The sequence below is a fragment of the Echeneis naucrates genome, chromosome 19, assembly GCF_900963305.1.
Source record: "Echeneis naucrates chromosome 19, fEcheNa1.1, whole genome shotgun sequence".
NCBI classification, from domain to species: Eukaryota; Metazoa; Chordata; class Actinopteri; order Carangiformes; family Echeneidae; genus Echeneis; species Echeneis naucrates.
Window position 1 is genome coordinate 16,830,158 of NC_042529.1, and position 22,529 is coordinate 16,852,686.

General features: G+C 40.8%; 1 protein-coding gene across 1 annotated transcript in view; it reads right to left on the reverse strand.

The window, feature by feature from the left end:
• cacna1g (calcium channel, voltage-dependent, T type, alpha 1G subunit) overlaps nucleotides 1-22,529 on the reverse strand; it is a 230,136-nt gene that overhangs the window by 12,671 nt on the left and 194,936 nt on the right. Inside the window, exons 29-35 of the mRNA XM_029527030.1 lie at nucleotides 21,934-22,085; nucleotides 21,486-21,595; nucleotides 19,741-19,874; nucleotides 3,214-3,284; nucleotides 2,363-2,441; nucleotides 2,034-2,155; nucleotides 1,244-1,660 (exon numbers count right to left, since the gene is read on the reverse strand). Of these exons, the coding sequence (XP_029382890.1) occupies nucleotides 1,244-1,660; nucleotides 2,034-2,155; nucleotides 2,363-2,441; nucleotides 3,214-3,284; nucleotides 19,741-19,874; nucleotides 21,486-21,595; nucleotides 21,934-22,085 (1,085 nt within the window). The remainder of the gene's footprint in view (nucleotides 1-1,243; nucleotides 1,661-2,033; nucleotides 2,156-2,362; nucleotides 2,442-3,213; nucleotides 3,285-19,740; nucleotides 19,875-21,485; nucleotides 21,596-21,933; nucleotides 22,086-22,529) is intronic.

The following is a 22,529-nucleotide window of genomic DNA, read 5'->3' on the forward strand; positions in this document are numbered from 1 at the left end:
GGAGGTGGACGCCTCCAATAACGGGGTGGGAGCTGTACTCTCACAGCACTCTAAAAGGGACAACAAGCTTCACCTCTGTGCCTTCCTGTCTCGGAAACTCTTGCCGGCAGAGAGGAACTCTGATGTTGGAAACCGTGAGTTGTTGGCTGTCAAAACTGCTCTGAAAGAGTGGAGACATTGGTTAGAGGGTGCACATCTTGACTTTGTCGTGGGGCACCTGGTCTCAGAATGTAACACCACTGTCCTCACAGTGCTGGACAGATTTCTGTGGCTTTCATTGCCTTACTCAAGCTTCCATCTGCCAAAGAAACATTGGAAATTATGATGACTCGTGTTTCATATCCATGGATTTCCTAAGGATATTGTTTCAGAGTGGGGGCGCCAGTTCATATCCAGATTCTGGAAGGAGTTCTGCAAGATCATGGCTCCACGGTTCATGGGCCCTTATCCAGTGTTCAAAGTCATTGGTCCCTCCTCTGTTCGCTTGCGCTTGCCCCGGTCCCTGAGAGTCCACCCCACCTTCCATGTCAGCCTGGTGAAAGCAGTCAAGGAGAGTCCCATGGTTCCTGCAGCCATACCCCCTCTGCCCCCTGGGATGGTTGGTGGTGGACCGGCCTGCTCCGTCAAGGCTCTCCTGGATGTGTGCAACAGGGGGCGCGGCAGGCAATTCCTGGTAGACTGGGAGGGCTATGGTCCAGAGGAACGATCGTGCATTCCTACTAGCTTCATTGTGGACCCTGACCTTACATGATTTTGTGTTTACAATTTTGAAAGTTGTTCAAGGTTGTGAAAACAGAGGTAGTGTAAAAAAAATTTAATGGACTCATCATCCACACGATGATTTTATCAGTCAGTCATTAGATAACCAGAGACATTGGGTCATCTGTACAGCATCAAAGCCTTGCTCCCAGCATGGCATCTGTCTTGTATTGGAGAATGCTACATAGAACCATGCGTGACTGCAGGAACACATGGTGTGAGGTTTGAATAAGGCATTTATATTAAGATATTAAGTATTATATGATAACTGTCTCAAGGGAGTCACAAAATCACACACGCATAACAAAACAAACTGCTGAATAGCACCTCCCACTTAACTGTTTCCATTGATTCGTTTGGATTTTAGAAAAATCCTATATTGATGTCGCACAAAGAATGTAGCAGTTCAAAACAAACAAACTAGCAATGTATCAAACATAACATGCACACAAAACATGCAAGCAACATGAGAACAACGCTTTACCTCCAGCGGCAGGTCCAGGCACGAAGTGGGGTCTGATCTGATGTTTACAGACTCTCTGCATTTATCTGCAGTGGGTGAGTCCATAGAATTATTTCCCTCTTGTTTACTCTCCCTTCCTGAAGAGGATTTCCAGGATGAATCAACGGAACGCAATCTGTCCATGCCTTTGGTCAGGTGGTTTAGGTGGGGTGACCTCAAGGCCACGTCAGCCCCATCAATCTGCAGCTCAAAGTCTGTCTCCAGCTCTGCACTAGCTTTGGCTTCCTTGTTGCTCTCCTCCAAGTGTTTCATCAGGACGGCGATGACAACGTTGACCAAGACAAACTGTGCAGTCAATACAAAGGAGACAAAGTAGATAGGAGAGACGACAGTGTTGTAGCAGGTACCAGTGTCTTGGGCACAGTCTCTTAACGTGTCCTGAAAGAAACAGGAAAACATTACACTAGCAACAATTATCTGGAATTATAACTATTGTTAGGTGTCTACTTGCAATGTTTCAGTCACAGTAGCAGCCTGATTGGTCACAGGGGTCGTTTGTCAGTTCTGATATATTTCAGCAGTTATTGCAACAGTTGTAATCATGGCATTTGGTACAAACATCACTGATTTTTAATGATATGCAATGATGGGGTAAGCTGTCCTAATAAGTAACACAGCAATATATTGCCACTATACCTGCTCCTACTAAATACTAAATATTTAAATATATAGTTTCCAAAGAAAGAAGAAGAAAGAACCTGCAGTATGTGCATGTATGTATTTAGAATCCCAAGCTGAAGTTCTGTTTCACCTTCATTATGCCATTCCAGTTGTCTCCAGTGGATACTCTAAAGAGAAGTAGGAATGCCATCCCAAAATTTTTAAATGTAGCATAGCGCCCTAGACCTTCACATGGGTGGAGTTCATCGCAAACTGTGGAGAAAAGTAGGGATGAAATGAAGAGAAAAAGATAGCAGAGACTTTGATGACTTCTCTCATGTTATCAACTAAAAACAAACAAACAAAAAAAAAACCAATAACAAAAGTGAATTCTCAAAATTAGCATCAGATTGATTAAAGAGGTAACAACTTTTTCTTGTTTGCCTAACTACACCCAATGCACAGATGACATGTGCTTACTCAAATCACCAAACAGTTCCACTCCCAATGCTGCATAGATGAAGAAGAGAAGCATGAAGAGAAGACCCAGATTGCCCACCTGCAAGGAGACAACAGGAAGAGAGAAGGATTAGTCGAAAAAGAGAAATTCCAGGAAAAATAAACCAATAACAAGGACCACAAACCCATAATTCCAGAGCGAGAATTAAAGAAATGTTCAGGTGAAACAGCAAGGGATAAACATGCTATGGCAACTTGCTGAACCTTACCACCAAAGGACACACTGAAACCACAACTTGGAAAACTATTAACCATTTAGTCATCAAGCAAAGTAGATAATTATCAAAAGTGCTAAATCAACAAGAGACATTTTTTTTAACAAAGTCATTAACTTAATAAGTTAATAAGTTCATAAGGTAGCTAACTACAGCTGATCAGAACAAATAAAAAAGTTTAATAGAGGGTGGAAATTCAGAATTATCATCTGTGAACTGCCTCGAGTGAAAAATCCCAGGAATAAATTTTAAAAATCTCATAGAAAAATGATTGCAGCTGGACTAGACTTAACAGGAGAATATGGACTCACAGCTTTGAAATATATATTTTTTCTATTTACATTAATTTTAGCATTGAAGAAACTATTTGAAAGATGGTCGACTTTTGGGAAGGTTGACTTGGGAAATTTAAATAAAGTCCTCACTTTTCAATCTCTACTGGGGCTGAAAATACAAAATAAGGGTCGCCTCTAGTTGCAGAAAGGTAATAGACAAAGGTATCGCCCTGAAACAAAAGAATGTTATGAATGAAAGAGAAAATGCTTCTGGGACAGAATTTGTTGGAAGTGACAGGACATAAAAAAGTTGGATGTGTACCTGAGGCAAGGCTTGCATAACGGTATCCAGCAAAGCTCTCATCCCCACTGCCATTTTCAACAGCTTTAACACTGTGAACACACAGAAAATGACAAAATTATTGAATACATTTCAAGAAAGATTTTCGTTCTTCCATTTAAGAGCAGGGACTTGTGCCACTACTTCTTGTCTGCATTTCCCTAACACAGAGGGCGCTGAATCCTTGACCATTAGGGGTTGCATTTGAATGAACAGTTCTTTAAGAGTTGATTTATTATGTCCTTGATTTGAGGTTAATGGAGCATAATTTTTACTTCTGAACATTGTTAGGGAGAAAGAGAGGTTGCCGACAAGGGGGAGATACAGGTCTCAAGTGGAACGTGCACATATGGAAGTGCTGTCAGGAAATTCTGAAAAAGACTGTAGTTACTGTTTTATAGTTTTTTATGGTGTTACGTATTTGTGAGAAGCACAGAATGTGCTGAAGCATGGAAGGTTCTCTGATTCAGTTTGATCAACACAGGAGAGTGAGTATATTAATTTAGCTGATCTGGCAGTGAGGCTGGCCAGCCACGGTGCTTGGATGAGTTGTTGAGTTTAATGACAAAAGGACGGGTTGGATCCTATTTGTGTGTTAGAAACATGAAGCTGTCCAAGTACAGAACAGAGCAGGAGGTGCTCAAGCTGCGAGCTGAGGAAATAAGCGAATTGGTAAGTGCTGTGAAAAAGTAAAACCGGCTGCTAGGGCCCCTTGACTGTGAATTTTGTGTACATGTGATAACTGTTGGCTGAGGAACTAAAAGATTTGCAAGATTTGCAGCACGGCACACAGTGTGCCGTGCTGCAAATTGGTGGTGCTCATGGTGAAGTCTTTCCAAGTGGCATACCCCTTCCTAGAGCTCAAAGTGGGGAAACCCACAAAGTCTGTATTTACTTATTAATTAATATATATAATATATGTGGAGAAGAGTCACATCTCCTACATTAGTGAAGGCATTTCAGTGGCAGTGCGAAAAAGCCATGCCAAAGCCGCAACCTATAAGTTCAATATCCTTCAAAACATTTAGATCTCCAGCCTTAGATAAGCGACCTTAGTAAATGTTTGAAAGTAATATTAATATCTTGCTAAGAGTGAATTATAGACCTCACAGATTACCAAGTTACAAAAGTTCATAAAGGAAATACAGAGGTCACAGCCAGAGGGCTGGTTTGTCCAGCCAGTCTCTCTTACTCCTAGCAAATTATCCAGTAAAGGATAAATAATATGTCTAATAAATCTCATGAACAATTTGAAGGGCATGAAATAAAACGGCAAAATAAATGTTAAAATATGTTTTGCTTTCTTTTCTCCCCTGACTGAGACAACTAACCTGACCAGACTCAAGTGTGTGCCTGAAAAGAGCAGAAAGGGTGAAGTGTGAAAGAGCAAGTGCTGTTTAAGAATTGTTGAATCACATTTACAAAAAAAGCTTGATGGGCCCCATTGAGCTATAAACTGAACAAATCAAAAATATCTGTGTCCATGTGCTGTTGTTCTAACCCTAACCTGAACCAATGTGCAAAATTAAATGTGTTGGCATGTTGGTGTGCAAAATAATCAAACTGCAAGTGAAAGAAGGTGAGTGTGAAGACTGAAGTTAGGGCATGGCAACATGTTTCATTTGGGTTAAGGTCAAATTTCAGTGTTGTAGTTTCTTGATTGGGCATTATAGTTCCAAACTTTAATTTGGTGTAGGTTTTGGTTGATTTGTCGGAATTTGGTTTAAGGCAGCTTTATTGGATGGTGGTCCTGTGGCCCATTGCTGGGTGGCTCTCTGTTTTCCCTACTTATATTGTTCTGTTTAACCAGTGCTTAAATTCATTGTTGTTACATAGTGAGAATTGGAATTGAAGTGGAAGTGTAAGAGCACAAAGGAAAGTGTGAAGTGGAAATGGCATGCTTAAAATGGGAGGTTGAACACCCTTCTCTACAGTGAGAGAAGGGTGTGAGTGAAGGTAGAAGCTCCTCCCGGCTCCTCCAAGAACAAGTGCTCCCTTGTGCTTATCTAGAGTTCTGCACAGAGAAACTGAATTTTTTTAAATCAAACAACTGAAGAAATGTCTGATATTCAGTGCAACATGTTTTAAATAAATAAATTCATTAGTAAATAGTACCTAAAGCAAATTTCCACAATTTCAGGAAAGTGGGAGGAACCAACAAAAGTGATGTCCTAAAGACGGAATGTTTGATGTGGCAGCGTGTGAGAACATCGAAAGGCAGATTAACTATCACAAAGAGATATTTATTATTAAAGATAAATGAGAATTATGAACATGATTAAGGAAGAGGGATAAAACTACAGGAAAATAGTGAGAGAAGGTGTCACACTCTGTCCCAGAGTGAGGGCAGTTTGGTGGAGGTGGCAAGATGAAGATGCAGTCCATGAAGGTGCAAAACAAAAAAGTTTGTTGTCTCCTTTTGACAAAATAAGCAAAGGGAACAAAAAGACTGCAGCAAGCATAGGTACAAACACATTCAGCCTCCACAGCAGCCCTTCTCTCACTGCTCTAAACATGGAAACCTCCCAGAATTTAAAGGCTAAGCCCCTCCCACTGGACTGTACTATCTCCTGAGGGCATCAATTTATTAATCAATCTACTAGCATAAGTCGTTTCCCACAGCAGAAACATTTGCAAAGTGTATTTACATTTCAACCCTTTAAATAAGTAAATATAAATAAGAAATCACAACATTCACAATACACACAAAGACGGGAATGGATCTGCAACCACCTTTCACACCCCTCATGAGTTGGTTTAGTGCAGTGGGCCGGACTGAGCATGCGCCCAATTTACCGAGGTACGACAAAAGCCAGGCAGACACAATGCTTAGGTCTAATGATGGGTAGATGAGGCATCATAAAGCGTTTTGACACATTGCAAACCTGTATTGATCCTGTGTCGATACTGTGTCACTGAATACTGACACCTGCTGGACCTTAAAAATACCTACAGGCAACCTAGTTGACAGACTCAACTGACACTGATTTGATGACCTAGTGTATACAATATTATAATTTAAGTCATTGTATTTCATATTGTATTATTTCATATCTTCATTTAAATTAAAAAATATCTTTGATTATTTTTAATATCTTTGATATTTTTAGATACAGTCAATAAATAATGTGAACATGTATCATACCGTGAAAATCGTGAACGTGTTGTGAATGAGGATGCTTGTGGACTGGGATATTTTTAAAAATGTTTTATTAAAAAAAATTAGTTTTTCCAATGTTTTGAAATTGAGTCTGTTTCGCTTTTTTGATACAACTTCTCCAGCTGTAGAAAACACCTGCTCACACAGATGAGGCTGGAGTACAGAGAAATTATAAGGAAAGCTAGAAGAGGTTTGGATAGATTGTCTTTTGGTTTTCCCATTATCTCATAGGATCCTGGGACCTGGCGATATTGCCCTCTGCCAGGTATCTCTGCACCTCCTGGATGGCATCAGCTGTGGCACTTTTGTTCTGCCTGCCCACTTCGATGTGGAGATGTTGCCAAAGGTTATCTAAAAACAACAAATTGGCATTTTAGTACATGATTTCCAAACAACAAACAAATAATGCTGAATAACATGCCTGAAGTGGGTGCAGATAGCTGTTGTGAAGATGGCCATGGCTGGGGCTCATTTGTGCGTCCGATTACAACCGTACATTCTGACCGCAGTCTACTGATGGCCTCATTGCACTTGGAGAAACTGCAGAACCCGAGTGATTTAAATCTGGGGTCTAGAAGTGTTACTAAGGTCAACACACTTAATGACTCCAGATTGAAAGCAGTGTCTGGGACTCGACGTTTCAGGTGTTCATGAAGGTGTATGGCTGCCTGTGTGTGCAAGGTTGAAGCATTATGCTCTAGTGCAAGATACAGCATTTTCATCATCGGGATGACCTTTGACCCTGACACTCGCCTCGCTTCAGACAACTTCACTGTAGCTTGATGGAAAGGAGCAAGCACAAGAAGTGTTTCTCCTATGATGGTATACTCATCAGCTGTAATTGGAGCCAAATATGTTTTTAGAGAGGCCAGAGTTACCCACACTGGTTCCCTCTCATCGTGTAGCACCTCATTGATAAGTTTCAGGCTTGGTCATCCCATCTGTTGCTGCACTTAAGATCAAGCACTACAGCCAAGGAGAAGCTTGCTCAAGTATGTGACAATGTGCCTAGCTTTGTGTCTGATGCATGTAAGTGTGGGGCTCTGATCACATGATTTTCTAACTAATAAATTGAGACAATGTGCAATGCAAATTGGATCCACTAGACAGCTCCAAATTCGGCACTCAATCATGTTTGGTGCCGCGTTAGTCACAAGACACTTTACTTTATTGGTTATGGTCCAGTCCTCCATCATGCCCCTTTTGACTTGGGCCAAATTGTCAGCAGTGTGACTTTGTGGAAAGTATTGCACTCCCAACACAGATGTACACAACTGCAAACTCGCATTAATGTAGTGACAAGGTAAGAGCCTACATGTTCACAGATGTTCACAAGTCAGCTGTTATACTCAATGCCACAGCTTGCTGTACTCCCTTTTTCACTCGTTCCCGTTCCTCCTTGTACTTTTTGGCCACCATTTGTTTAATGGTCTGAAAATTACACCAAGTCAAACCAAAAGCCAATAAACATATTTAAATTAAAAATTAAATAAATTGGATATATTAACTACTACTTAAGATAATTTCCACAAAAACCTTTCTGGTTGGCAAAACAGATGAGGGCTGAAGGACCTGAACCAGTTCCCTGAACCCTTCACTCTCCACAATGCTGAGGGGCTGGCAGTCCTTTAGGATGAAATTCAGCAGAGCCTGATCCAGCATCTGCTTCCTAGAAGCTTGATGGTTAAAAATTAGGTAAAGAATAAATTAATAGGAATTAATTATCAATAAAGAAACTGTGAGTAAGTTGTAGAATGGCTGTATACCTGAGTTTATCCTAGGTGTATCTGGGACTTCATTCTTATGCCTGGCCCTATAATGTCTTAGCACTGAGGAGGTGGTCTTGTTTAAATAGGAAAGTTCTGTCAAACAAATGCAACATTTAACCTGCAGAAAATATGAGTAGTAAACTAAGAGTCACTTTGAAATTAACTTGAGTTCAGATAGATCAAGTGGAAACTCTTAGAGGAACAGGATGATACAACAAGGAAATTAAAACATATACCTTATTTTCCGATATGAGATTAAAATGGTCCCACACGGCGGAAACATTTCTTTTGGCTTGAGGCTGCTCCATAATTCTTGATGAATTTGACAATGAACCACAAAAGATCAGAGATTCTTTTGGCAGATGCATCCTGTTGACAGATACGCTTCCTTCGTTTTACACGTCAGTGTCAGTTCGAAACAGTTCCTGTATCGGTCACATGACTTTCTGAAAGCGATGCGCACACCAACACAGGATTTTGCTCGATGAGCTCGACACGTGCTGACGCATTGGTGTTGCCAGACCCATCACTACTCAGGTCCCTTGACACGTATAGGACATGGTGGCTGGTGTCAACTCCGAGCGAGAGAGACAAAATTGGAAAAAAAAAATGTTGTCATTACTCTGTGGGCAGACTTCCTCCAATGTCTGGGGGTAATAATAAATTAAGCAAGGTCCCAATGCAGGAAAGAGGGGCCAAAGTTTTAGTGGTAAATGGTAGCACCAGGTGAGATGCAAGTAAATCCAGGAAGGAAGCAACATACAGAACTAAAGATCTCTCATCACCTGTATCAACTCTAAACTCCCGGAACGACTCATTCAATACTACCCTAGAGAACTGAACTTACCCTGTGAGAGAATGAATCAAGATGAAGGACTTCAAAGCATGGCACAACTAGATAACAACCAGGTGCTAAAAGCCACACTAGTAGGAAAGTTGATGTGCATGATTATTGTGTACTTGCTAAAAAGCATTTCAAATTTGATGACACAAATTTTTGTTGAGGGCTTATACCAAAACCGAGTAATCAGTTAAGCAGAAGAGTGATCCATCACTTGAAAGCACAAATCAAGGCTCTCAACAGCAAAAAAAGAGCCCCTTCTGGTGAGAGAGGAGGCATCAAAGACCTTAAAAGCCTGTCTGCAACCTACAATGCTGTCTTTGACACCCTCCCCTAACCTTCCATGTGACACCTTGGAGTCACATGGAACACTCTCAGGTGATTCACACTTTGGCTCATGTGACGGTAACAACTCACATGATACCTAGCCAAAGGATGACCCCCAGGTTGGGTTTCTTCACCTACATCCTCATTTTTGGTGATTTCCCCCATCCACTCTGGGTTAAATACCTGGGTATTTAACTGACCCTCAGAACTTGTCATCATGATCCGCAAACCAGGAAAAGACCCTCACAATGTCACCAGCTACTGCTCCATAAGCCTCCTCAGCCACATTGGAAAACATTTTGAAAGAATACTCACTTCACATCTCAGCAATCACACTGAATCAGTGGGCCTCATCGTAATCCACCAAGCCGGTTTCAGAAAAGGAAGAACCAAGTGGCTTCTCAGATTTTTTGTTGCTTAAATTATTACCATAATGTAAAATAAATTACTAAATGTAAAAAAAAAAAACAACATATAAAATTTTCAAATGTTCATTATTATTATTTTATTATTATTACTATCATTATTGTACTGAATATGGAGCAGCATGCTCCAGAAAATAAATACTAATACATTTTGTTTGTTTTATTTTGAAAATATTATTTAGGGTGAGGAAATGTGTTAAAATGTACCAAAAAGGTCAATTATTGCCTCTTGATAAGAGCAAAAGCCCTCCCGATAGGACACACTGAGAGGTATTCAGTTTTACCAGCAGGAGGCAGTGTGACGCTCGGCTTCTCCTCTTGGGACTCTCTTGCGAGCAGACTCTTGTCTACTTCCTCATTCTACTGAGCGAAACTGCACCGAACAGAAGCAAATGTCAACTGTGTCATCCTTTCTCCTGTTTTTACAGGAACCTTATCTGTTTACAAGCCCTTAGTCTCGCCCTGTTACATAAATACAAATAAAAATTTGATAACATGAGATGCATCGATAGCATGGTTTATCAGAGGTTATGAGGTACTTTTAATCCTTAGAGCAGAGGTCCCCAAACCCCCAGGCTGCGGACCGGTACCGGTCCGTTGATCAATCAGTACCGGGCTGCACAAGAATTAATTAGTTATTTCTGTTTTATTTATTATCTAAGTATGGGACGATAATAAAGGGGGACTTACTACTTCATCTACAGACTGTAGGAGAAGAAGAAAATATTAAGTATAAATGCAAATTACAAAAGATAATTAATTGTGCGGGGTAGTTGACTCATCGGATTTCACGGGCAACAAGCTACAATGCCTACTACATGTTCTCCGCGCTCTTTTGTTATTTGCATTCATACTTAATATTTTCTTCTTCTCCTACCAACTGTAGATAGAGTAGTAAGTCCCCCTCTATTATAGTCCCGGTCTAAGTCGAGCGGTCTTTTATTTTGAAATGACCTTATTCTCCTCACTTACGCGCCAAAATTTAACCCATCGAGCAAAATGATTAAGAAACAGGCGTCTTTGGAAAGTTTCTTTGCGAAAGGTAAAAGGCACAATGAAGAGAGAGAAGAGCAGCATACGACTTCCAAGAAAAAAAGTTTTTAGCAGACAGTACCAGGAGTCCTACTTGAAGTATGGATTTATCGCGACAGGTGATTCCCACACACCAAGCCCGTTCTGCATAATATGTGGCGACCGGCTCTCAAATGAGGCAATGAAGCCTTCAAAACTGCTTCGCCACTTAGAGACCAAACACCCAGGAATTAAAGACAAGCCCCCGGAGTATTTTGAAAGAAAAAAACATGAACACGAAGGACAGAAGAAATTACTGAGGGCCTCCACATCAGTAAATGAAAATGCACTGACAGCATCATACTTAGTGGCGAATCGCATAAGGCTAAAAAGCCATTCACTGTTGGTGAAGAACTGATCATGCCCTCCACTAAAGACATTTGCCGTGAACTTCTAGGAGAGGATGCTGTTAAAAAGATATCTCAGGTGCCCCTGTTGGCTAACACAGTGACTCTGCGCATTGAGGAAATGGCGGAAGACATTGAGACACAGTTGTTGGAGAGGATTGATAAATCACCGTGGTACGCACTCCAGGCTGATGAATCTACAGATGTTGACAGCAAGGCGCTACTGATATATTTATCAGAAGGATGTGCATGAGGATTTGTTATGTGCACTATCATTGCAAACCAACACCACAGCCGCAGAACTGTTCAAATCGCTGGATGGTTACATAACAGGAAAACTGAAATGGTCCTGTTGTGTCGGCATATGTACCGACGGCGCTGCTGCCATGACCGGACGGCTATCTGGATTAACTGCTCGGATTAAGGAGGTTGCACCTGAGTGTGAATCCACGCATTGTATCATTCACAGGGGAATGCTTGCAAGCCGAAAAATGCCACTGGAATTAAACAGCGTAATGAATGATGTCGTTAAAGTTATTAACCACATCAAAGCACACGCGCTTAACTCGCGTCTGTTTGAGCAGCTTTGTGAGGAGATGGACGCGGAGCACAAACGCCTTCTCTTATACACAGAGATAAGATGGTTATCTCGTGGGAAAACACTGGCCAGAATGTTTGAACTACGAGAGCAGCTGCAAAGATTTCTCTCAGAAAAGAAGTCACCGCTGGCAGCACATTTCAGTGACGAGGAATGGGTCGCAAAACTGGCTTATTTGTGCAACATATTCAGCTTGCTCAATGAACTCAACCTGTCACTCCAGGGGAAAATGACAACTATCTTTAAGTTGGCAAATAAAGTAGCTGCATTTAAAGCCAAACTGGATTTGTGGGGACGGCGCGTGAACAGAGGCATATTGGACATGTTTCAAACATTAGCGGGGATTTTGTGTGAGACTGAGTCTGCGCCCTCACTCACCAAGCTGGTGCATGATCACCTGTCTTCGCTGTTAAAGGAGTTTGAGCGCTACACCCGACCTCAAAGGACCCACGAACGGCCAAGGAATGGATACGTGACCCATTTGTCAACAAACCAGCTGAATCCAGCATGTCCGTGCAAGAAGAAGACCAACTGCTGGAGATCGCAAATGACGGCGGCGTTAAAACAGTGTTCGAGACAACAACTCCGCCGGTGTTCTGGATTAAAGTCATGGCAGAATACCCAGAGATCGCTAACACAGCGCTGAAAACCCTGTTGCCATTTCCAACATCCTATCTGTGTGAAGCGGGGTTTTCTGCAGTGACAGCCACCAAAACAAGGCAAAGGAGTAGACTGGACATAAGCAACACACTTCGGGTGTCTTTGTCTGCCATTACCCCCAGATGGGACCATCTCGTTGCAAAGAAACAAGCTCAGGGCTCCCATTGATTTAGCGTTACGGACAGTTTTTGATGTTTTAATATGTTATATTGTTGGAGCAATGTGTTAATAAAGTTATTACTTCCTAATGTTATAATGGCATTGTAATGTTGGAGCAATGTGCTAATAAAGTTCGAAATGAGTACACCGTGGATTCACGTTTATTATTATTACAACCCCCCGGTCCGCAGTAAAATTGTCAAGCGTTGACCGGTCCGCAGTTAGAAAAAGGTTGGGGACCACTGTCTTAGAGGATTCAGGTCTGGAAAGGTCCTTAAAGAGTAGCAGTGTCACATCATATTCACATCAGAACTGGAGTAATACATCTCAGCTGTGTGATGGACTAGAGAACTGTACTTTAGATGAGGATTCTTGAAAACTTACACAGAGTATTGACAAATGGGTTACATAGTGATTATATATTTAGTTCCGCGATATTTTAAACATGCTTTAATGAGTGTCGTTGATTAATTTTCAGCTCAGCTTGGTGTGTGAGGTGACTTATGGCCTGTTTTATCTCAACCCCCCCTACACTTTTGGTATGAGAGGATAGGAGAGTGTTGCAGCAGGTGTGAGCTCCCCAGGGTAGTGTCTTGATGGAGCTCAAGATACCTTATTACATAGTTTGTTGAGAGGTGACAGCCAACTATCAATCCCAGGTGATAGTTGTTGTTGCCACAATCATCCAATGTCACTTTGTTGGGGTTTCATGCATATTGTTTTTTCCTGTGGGAGAGGGGGTTCATATGCAGGTTTCCTGAGCCAACTGTAAATTGCTTTGGCATCTTTACAGCTTCAAGGCTCAATACTAAGAACTTTGCTAGGCATCCCTTTGGTATCTGTTTTAGGTCCAAGTGATAGTTTTCTGAGGTGGTGTGGGCTCAGGAGTGCCAGAGCCCTCCCGTGCCCTTAGCATGACTTCTTTATCTCAACTCTGCCATGCAGGGCCCGCTATAGCAGCAACAGGTAGCTTCACTGGCCACTAAAAACCAAGCCCTCAAAACTTCCATCAAAATGAACTCAAGCACGTGGTATACCATACTGTTCTCAAGCATGGAAAATTTGTATTTATATTAGATATGAACTAATTATGGTTTGTCACTTGGAACGTGCGCAGAATTGGATCACATGAAAAATGGCAAAACATTTTAACACACCTACACAACTTACAAGCAGACATCGTCCTGCTTTGGGAAACCCATCTACCCAAAGTAGGAAATCATATATGAAGCTCATTATAGTTTCTGTACACATACACAGCTAATTATAACACCAAAAAAAGAGGCATAGACATTTCGTTTACCTGTAAGAACACCATTGTAGGTCCAGAAGGTAGGTTTAGGGTTAGGGTTAGCATCTCCACATTCAACACTAAGGTATGTATTGCCAATATATATGGTCCAAATGTTGATGACCCCTCCATCTTCCACAGCTTCTTCATAGGACTTTTGGCTCACTCAGACTCAGCACTTATAGTAGGTGGGGACTTAAACCTGGTAATCAATCCACAAGTGGACAGAATCAGTTGGGCAGCTAGTCAATGCACCTAACAATCGTCCGAGATAATAAAGCTGAGTGAGTGATTTTGCTCTTTGCGATGCTCACATCGCTCCACACTGAAGGAATGCCCCAACTACTTGCCAGTCCACCACTTTTATTCCTGTTTAGACCACTTTTTAATTAGTAATTCAATTACTAATTACCAAGATCCACCCAATTTCGATCAGCGACCATGCACGAGTCACTGACACCCACAAAAAAACTAAAACACCACCTTCTAAACAATAGAGACCAACAAGCCTGCGTGCTATTGCCGGCAGCAAAATCATGTGAGGCAAAATAATATTATATAATATATATAATCTTCTGTGCAGTGCCTGTGTCAGAACAAAAGATCAAACCTCTCCAAGTTTTTCACTGAGAGGGGAACTAGGCAGGGTTGTCCATTTTCCCCTTCCCTTTTTGCTATATTATAGAGCCACTCGTAGCCGCAGTTTGGCAGAACAAAAATACAGCAAATGTGAACCATAAGATAAGTCTTTACGATAATGTATTAGTTTTCCCACAAAATGCACAAAAGTCTCTCTATTAATGTGAGCAAATTGACTGCACTACTCATAAACTCTGATTTCCAGAGTACGTTAGCCGCCCCACTACAGCCACGAAACATTAGATACCTAGGTATCAACATCCCTGCCAAACTGTCTGACCTGACACGGCTAAATCACACCATCCTAATTAAAGAAATAGAGGATGACCTCACCTGGTAGAGGACACTACCCATATTACATATGGGAAGAGTAGCAACAGTGAAAATGATAATCTTGCCAAAAAAAATCTTTTTTCGGTGGTTCCAACAAAAAGCTAAACCACCACGCATTAGCTTAAAGAATTACCAAACTTTTAAATTTACTACTTGGCCAACAGATTATAATAAATACTAAAATGGATTAAGCCAAACTTGTTAGACCATGCGTGGCTCGATATTGAACAAACAATAGAAATCTTTGATCTGCTCTTTATCAGTCCTACTATCAAGCGTCACTGCTGCAGGTGTATTAGCATCAGCAACACCCTCACAGCTTGGTGGGAATTCCTCAAAGGAAATGGGTTCTACCAACAAGGCTCATGCTTTTCTGGAACAATCCTGACATTCTGCAAAATAAAAAATCTATAACTTTTCAGCAAGGGTAGACAAAAGGATAAAACATTTAAAGCTTATCCTCTAAGACAACAACAAATACAAGTACTGACTCTCCTGTCTTTGCAGCTCATGACACACCCTCCTGATTGGCAATCACTGTCATTCCCTGCACCTGTTTTTTTCCACCAATCTCCTCTCCTGAGGCTCATTCCCCATCAGTCTACCAGTACTTATACCAGTCAATAGTTATTTTTCTGAAACCGTCACAAACTGTAGTAACAACTCTCATGTCCTGTTTGCTACGGTAAACAGATGAACAAACCCTCCAGTTTCATTGCCTTTAGACCTAATATCTACATCTAAGTGTAATGAGTTTGCAATATTCTTCAATGACAAAGTTGAAGGAATTAAAAATGTAATAACCTCCACAACACAAATAACTAGCGAGACACCTAGAGCTGACACATTTCACATCTGTCACTGACAAAACAGTTGAAGTCAAACTGCAGTCTGTATCCCTAAATGTGTTGCCTTGATGAGTTACCCACTGGATTTCCAAAGTCTGTGCTGGACACTTTGTTACCACAACTTGCTCAACTAGTCAACATCTCACTTCAGACTGGAACATTTCCAAAGACCTTAAAAACTGCTGCCATTCAGCCTGTTCTCAAGTAGAGCAGTCTTGATGCCACAGTACTGAACAACTATCTGCCCACATCAAACCTACCATTCTTAGGCAAAGTTCTGGAAAAAGTTGTCTACGAACAAGTAACTGACTTTCTCCTGCCTAATAGTGTTTTTGATACTTTCCAATCATGCTTTAGGCCCCACTACAGCACTGAGACAGCTCTGATCAAGGTGACTAATGATATCTGCCTGCACACAGAGACAGGCAAAGTCTCAATTTTAGTTCTGCTGGACCTGAGTGCTGCCTTTGACCATGTGATCTTATTACAGAGGTTAGAAAACTGAGTAATATATAGTAATAAGTAATATATTATGTATCTGGTACTGCTCTAAACTGGTTTAAGTCCTATCTCGAGGACAGGGCGTACTTTGTTGAAATTAGTAACTGTGTCTCAGACCAAATGGCTATGACCTGTGGAGTTCCCCAGGGGTCAATCCTGAGACCCCTATTGTAAAATTGTACATGCTTCCACTAGGCCAGCTAATACGCAGCTATAATGTGTCCTACCACAACTATGCAAATGACAGTCAAATCTACATGTCACTGACAGCAGGTGAACATGGGTCAGTAGATACACTCTGCCACAACATCGAACAGATCAGTGTGTGGATGCAAAACAATTCTCACCAGCTTAACTCAGACAAAACTGAAGTCATTGTCTGTGGCCCACAGACAATGACTAAAAACTTCATCTAAAAACATTCCCAGAATCAATGGAATAGTGTCTAAACCAGACTTGGAGAGACTAATCCATGTGTTTGTCTCCAACAAGTTAGACTACACTAACAGCCTGCTCACTGGACTCTAAACGAGCTGTAAGACAGCTGCAGTGCATTCAGAATGCTGCTGCTTGAGTCCTGACTAGAACCAGGAAATACATCCATATTAGTCCAGTGCTCAGGTCTCTGCACTGGCTTCCTGTTGCTCAGAGAATAGACTTTAAAACAGCTCTGCTTGTGTACAGGTCTCTTCATGGTCTAGCACCAAAGTACATCTCTGAAATGCTAGAGCCATATGAAGCATCTTGGGCTCTGAGAACCTCAGAGAGTGGTCTCCTGATGGTACCCAGAGTCAGGACGAAACATGGTGAGGCTGCATTCCAATTATATGCTGTCAAAGTCTGGAATAGTCTTTCAGAAGATGTGAGACAGGCCTCAACTCTGACAACGTTTAAATCCAGGCTGAAAACAAACAGGTATGCATATGACAACTGGCACAAAGTATGGCACAACGGAATACTGGATTCCAATCTCAAACTCCCACAACCCACCCAGTCCACTATCTCAAGTTACCTTGATAATCAATCAATCAAAGTTTAAGTTTCATCAACCATGTCAACACTCTTCACCCCCAAAAGCAGGAGTCCCCCAAGGTGCAGTCCTAAGTCTCCTCTCTTCCTCCTCTAAATTTCTGGCATTTATTACACTCCAGCAACCATAGCCAAAGTCTCCCAATTTGCTGATGATCTCTGCCACTGGTCCAGCTCCAAAACTCCACAAATTGCAGCCAAAAAACTCAAAACATGTATAATAGAAATAGAAAACTGGCCAAACCCCTGGAGAATCATACTGAATCCTGCCAAGACACAATGCAGCCAATTCCTCTCAGCAAAGAAGCAACTTTCCTCGGAGTTGCCTTCCAAAACAACATGACCTGGACCAAGCACATCAATAACCTGGAACAAAATGCCAACAATAGACTCAACCACCTCAGAGCCCTCTGTGGCAAACATGGCTCCTCACCCTCAACAGTTATTAGTGTCTACTTGTCATACATCAGACCACTCTTCAAACCACTCTGTCCCAGCCTGGATCACCATGTCTGACAACCAACTCCAGCGACTACAAACCATTCAGAACAAAGTACTAAAACTGGCCAATAGACTCCTGTTTTTCTATAGTAATCACTACAAACACACAATAACAGGTATCCAGCCCATACGACAACAGCATCAAACCATAGTCTTGAAATACTTCAAGACCGCTACAACCAACCCCGCCCTGCAGAAGACAATTAAGGAAGCCCGGCTCACAACCAACAAACCCCTGTCATTCGTTACCCAGCTGTTGAACCCCGAATCATCCCATGACGGAGTAACTGAAAATACAATACGCATCACCAAAGACTTATATGGACACATAAACATAAATGCAAATCCGATTTAACACACATACAAATAAGCCTACACTAGATACAGTACAGGCCAAAAGTTTGGACACACCTACTCATTCAAATGAATTGGAAAGTGTGTCCAAACTTTTGGCCTGTACTGTACGCACAAGCACCTGTTTTCCCCCTCTGTCTCTCACTCTCTCCCTCCTTCCTGCCTTAGTCCATATACGTCCTCCTTCCTCTAGAGTCCTGCTCCTCCTGCCGCCCATCAAGCTCCACCTACAATGGAGAGAAAAGGGCGGAAGCCCCAAGCTGTCCTTTCAGGCTCAAGGTCCCTGATTCCCGATACCCTTAGAACTGAAGAAGCCTTTTGGATGAGAGGCAAAATGTCTTCAAACAAGATAAAGAAGTCCAGTCACTTCCTTCTAAACACAACACAGAGAAAGTCAGAAATCTATACAGATAAACTGGTCATTAAGCCTTGGAGAAAGGACAAAAGAAGAGTAAAAAGAATATGAAAATATATATTTATTTGCAGTACAAACAAAATAATGCAGAGAGACAGCCAGCCAAAAAGAGATCCCCAAAGAACAAGGATAAGGATGAGGACACCTGAGAAGAAGGTAAGTTTGGTATTTTGTGCAAGGAGACCTTTGGATATTCAAAATCCAAGAAAACTTCCTTGGGATCCGATTAATTGGAAGTTCTGGAACCACTGGAAGACCTACATACATCTGTCACTACTGTTACTCCGATCGAATAACACACACAAACAAAGACACTTAATTGAGTTAATCTCAGTGTGCATGTTTGTTCATTTATTAGAAATCAAATTTCTTCCTGGAATTGTATGTGGGCTATGAACTGCTTCTGAAAATCTGCTGAATAGCATACATATACAGTACAGGCCAAAAGTTTGGACACACTTTCCTATTAATTTGAATGAGAAAGTGTGTCTAAACTTTTGGCCTGTACTGCATTGTATTCATGGGTATTATCAGAGTATGTTCTTTAAGAAACCTCTTGTTAGGAGCCACTCCACTGACACTTTTATTTGATGCTTTGATGTTGGCACAACACAATAAACCTACATAGTTGCATATTTTGCTCTGTGGTCTCATTTTACTTAATGTTTAATTACTATTCAAATTTACTACAGGTTGTGTTACAACATCAACATAACGCAAGAGTTGGTGGGTTGAAATAATGGCACTCATTCCATTTGACATCAAATTATGAATTATGTGCTAAAGTTGCAGAAGCTGAAGACATTGCTATTTGTAATAGACAAATGAGGGTACAATTTTGAGGGTACTCAAAATTTGAGTTCTCTACCAAAAACATTCTGCAAGTAATAAGAGCTGAGAAACCATCCCCAATCTTGATAGCTGCTTTTAGTTATATGTTACTCTTATTCCCTTTTTTATACATTGTTGCTATATATTGTTGCTATCTGTTGTGTGATATATCTGTATATATTCTTTTCTATTCTATTTACTTGATATGAGATGTATGTTGATGCCACCAGGAAAAACAACCATCTACAGCAGCTGAAAAATCAGGATAAAATCAAGATGCATTTATTACACTCATATTCAGTCCCTTCATAGCTATGTTTGTCAACCAACTCAATTTTGCCTCTGTGATAGAATGTTAGAGAGAGGATGAAATACATAGATCAGCGGGCGGAGTAATGAGCACTCCATACCTCGTGCGATTCTCAGCACTCTCATAATGCGGATGATGGTGGGGTTGATGGGCAGAGAAGCGTTGACCTCAATCTCCTCCAGAGTGATTCCCATGATAGAAAGCAACACAATAGCCAAGTCCAGCTGATTCCACCTACACATACACATACATCAGGCCCCAACAATGACTTAAATTACTGTTTTTCTTTGAGACAAAAAACCTGAATTGGTTGCAGAAACTCATCTGAACATCTCCTTTAGCAGAAAGATGTGAACTTAAGTCACAGGACTTGGGTATAAATTTGAATGACAAATAAAATTGCTTCAAACTACACAAAATGACAAAATAGATTCAGCTCAGTTAGATTTTAGACATTAGAACTTAAAAACAAATTTTCTAGCCACAATTTGTTTTTATTTGTATATAAATATCTTTGTTTTTCCAAACTGAAGCCAATGACTATAAAACTTGACAATCGGACATTTAATTTCAAAACTTGTCTGTGTTCGCCAGAGAAAGAGAGCTTTGTGATATATACATTTAGTTGCAACATGGAAAGCAATGGATGATACAAATTAGCCTGAAAAGTTTCATACTGTAGAAAAACCAAGGATTACATGAATTTGTTTTACACCTGCTGTTCTCAATGATATTTACAAATTTATTAACAGGCAGTCAGAAGTCCCCTGCACTAACAAAACTACAAGGCAAATTTTTGTCATATACATTAAGGGTGACACGATGGAACAGCAGTTAGCATTGTCACCTAGCAGTAAGGTTCAGTCCCTGGACCTTGGGGCCTCTCTGCGTGGAGTTTACATGTTTTTCCTGTGCCTGTGTGGTTCCCCTCTGTGTAGTCCAGCTTTCCCACCACAGTCCAAAGAATTGCACTTTTATATGAATTGTCTGCAGATGTGAGAGTTCTTGAATGGTTGTATGTGTCTATATGTCAGCACTGTATTGGACCCCCTTACTCAATGCCAGTGATTTGCTCTTGCACTCACAAATCTGACAGATTAATTGGATAGCTGGATAGACATGTTTGACGACAAATAATCTGGATGCCAATTGGAGCATTGAGACGATTTCAGAGGCTATACAAATATACCGATATACCATAGGTCCAAATTTTATTATATAAATATATAAATTTTATTATATAATATGAAAAAACTAGAGATTTATATTGGTGGCGCACCTTCACAAATTAACACAAGAAATTAAGTTTATGTTGTGTTTATCTGTTTAGGTCTACAGGAGTGTAATGAGTGTAATATCAAACTGGATTACTGCCAAATGCAAGGACAGTGTTTTGACCTGGCTTATCTTGGTGTTTGTTAGCATGTCAATTCATTGACATGTAATCAAAGCTAGTATAAACTTATATAGTTACGCCTGTATTTGTGCATTAATTTGTGGTTGTCAGAGATTTCCAAGCTATGAAATCATCTAAGGCAGCAAGTTTTATGAGGGTTTAACGGGGCAAATTTTATACATGCAAGCTGCCCAGAGGAACACAATTAAAAAGTTCACCTAATCTTTCCAAATGCTGCCTCAGATTTTCCACATGACTCAGAGGTCTAAGAATGGTACCTTTAATCATCAATATATTACATTATTATGCCAAATAAAAAGCCAGCGCTGGCTGGTATGTGTTTACTTAGGATGTCTATTTTAGTGCTGACATAAATATATATAATATGAAATACAAATATAAAAAAAAGTCATAATGTCCTTTTGGGAGGAAGCTAATGAAATACTGACTTGTCCTTGAAGAAGCGTCGGAAACCAAAGGCCACCAGCTTCAAGACGGACTCCAAAACAAAGATGAGTGTGAAGACGTAGTTACAGATTTTCAAGGCCTCGTCCAACTCCTGAGGATGTTGGGGAAAGCATTAATACAACATCCAATTCACCAAATCAGGAAATCTATCTGTAGCTTTTCTGTAGCTGACTGGAACATCTGGGATGCCTTCACAAAGAGGAAAGAAATAACCTTACTGCAGTCAGTGAAGAAAGAGGGTGTTGCAGCACTGCTGCTGTGAATCATGTGCTCCAGTATTTCAATGGGTTAGGGTACTATTTGTACCTGGTTTTACTCTGAGAGCACAGCTACCTATTAATGTAGAAGCTAAAGCACAAGGGACTCCTTTCAAAATAATTTTGCAATAATTATTAAATCACAGGTAATATTTGAAGCCAAGAACCATACCTTGGGCTGCTGGTAGTGCTCCATGGACATAGTTATTACGTTGATCCCGATGACAATGGTGATGAACAGGTCGAGGTAGTGGCTGGTGCACATCGTGTGGATGAAGCGACGGGTAGGTGAGTAATCGCAGAAGTAAGGCTTAGTCTGAGTTTCTGTTGGAAGTGGTGATAGGGGTTGGGGTGGGGGAACGTAAGGGAGGAGGGTCAAGAGGTGGGGTATTGGGGATGGGAGTTGAAAAAATGAGATAACATAAACATAAATGTGATCTAACAACACTTGGCTTGACTGTCAATAAGACATTTGATAAATGTGTAGAGATTGCAAAAGGGGAAGGCAGATTAGATAATCGGTAGAGAGAAAGAAAGATTAAGCTCTCTTGTGATCTGTATCATGTAACTTTATCATGACTGATCAAAGCCTTGCTATAGTGTGTGTGTATGCTTTACATTTGAATATAAGACGAACGTGCTCACAACATCAGACATCTGATGCAAATGCAAAATAATAAATGTGAAATTATTATTTGTGTGTAGCTAATGAACACTACTGCAAGAAGTTTGAAGTATTTATTTATGTAAATTAACTAAGTCACAAAA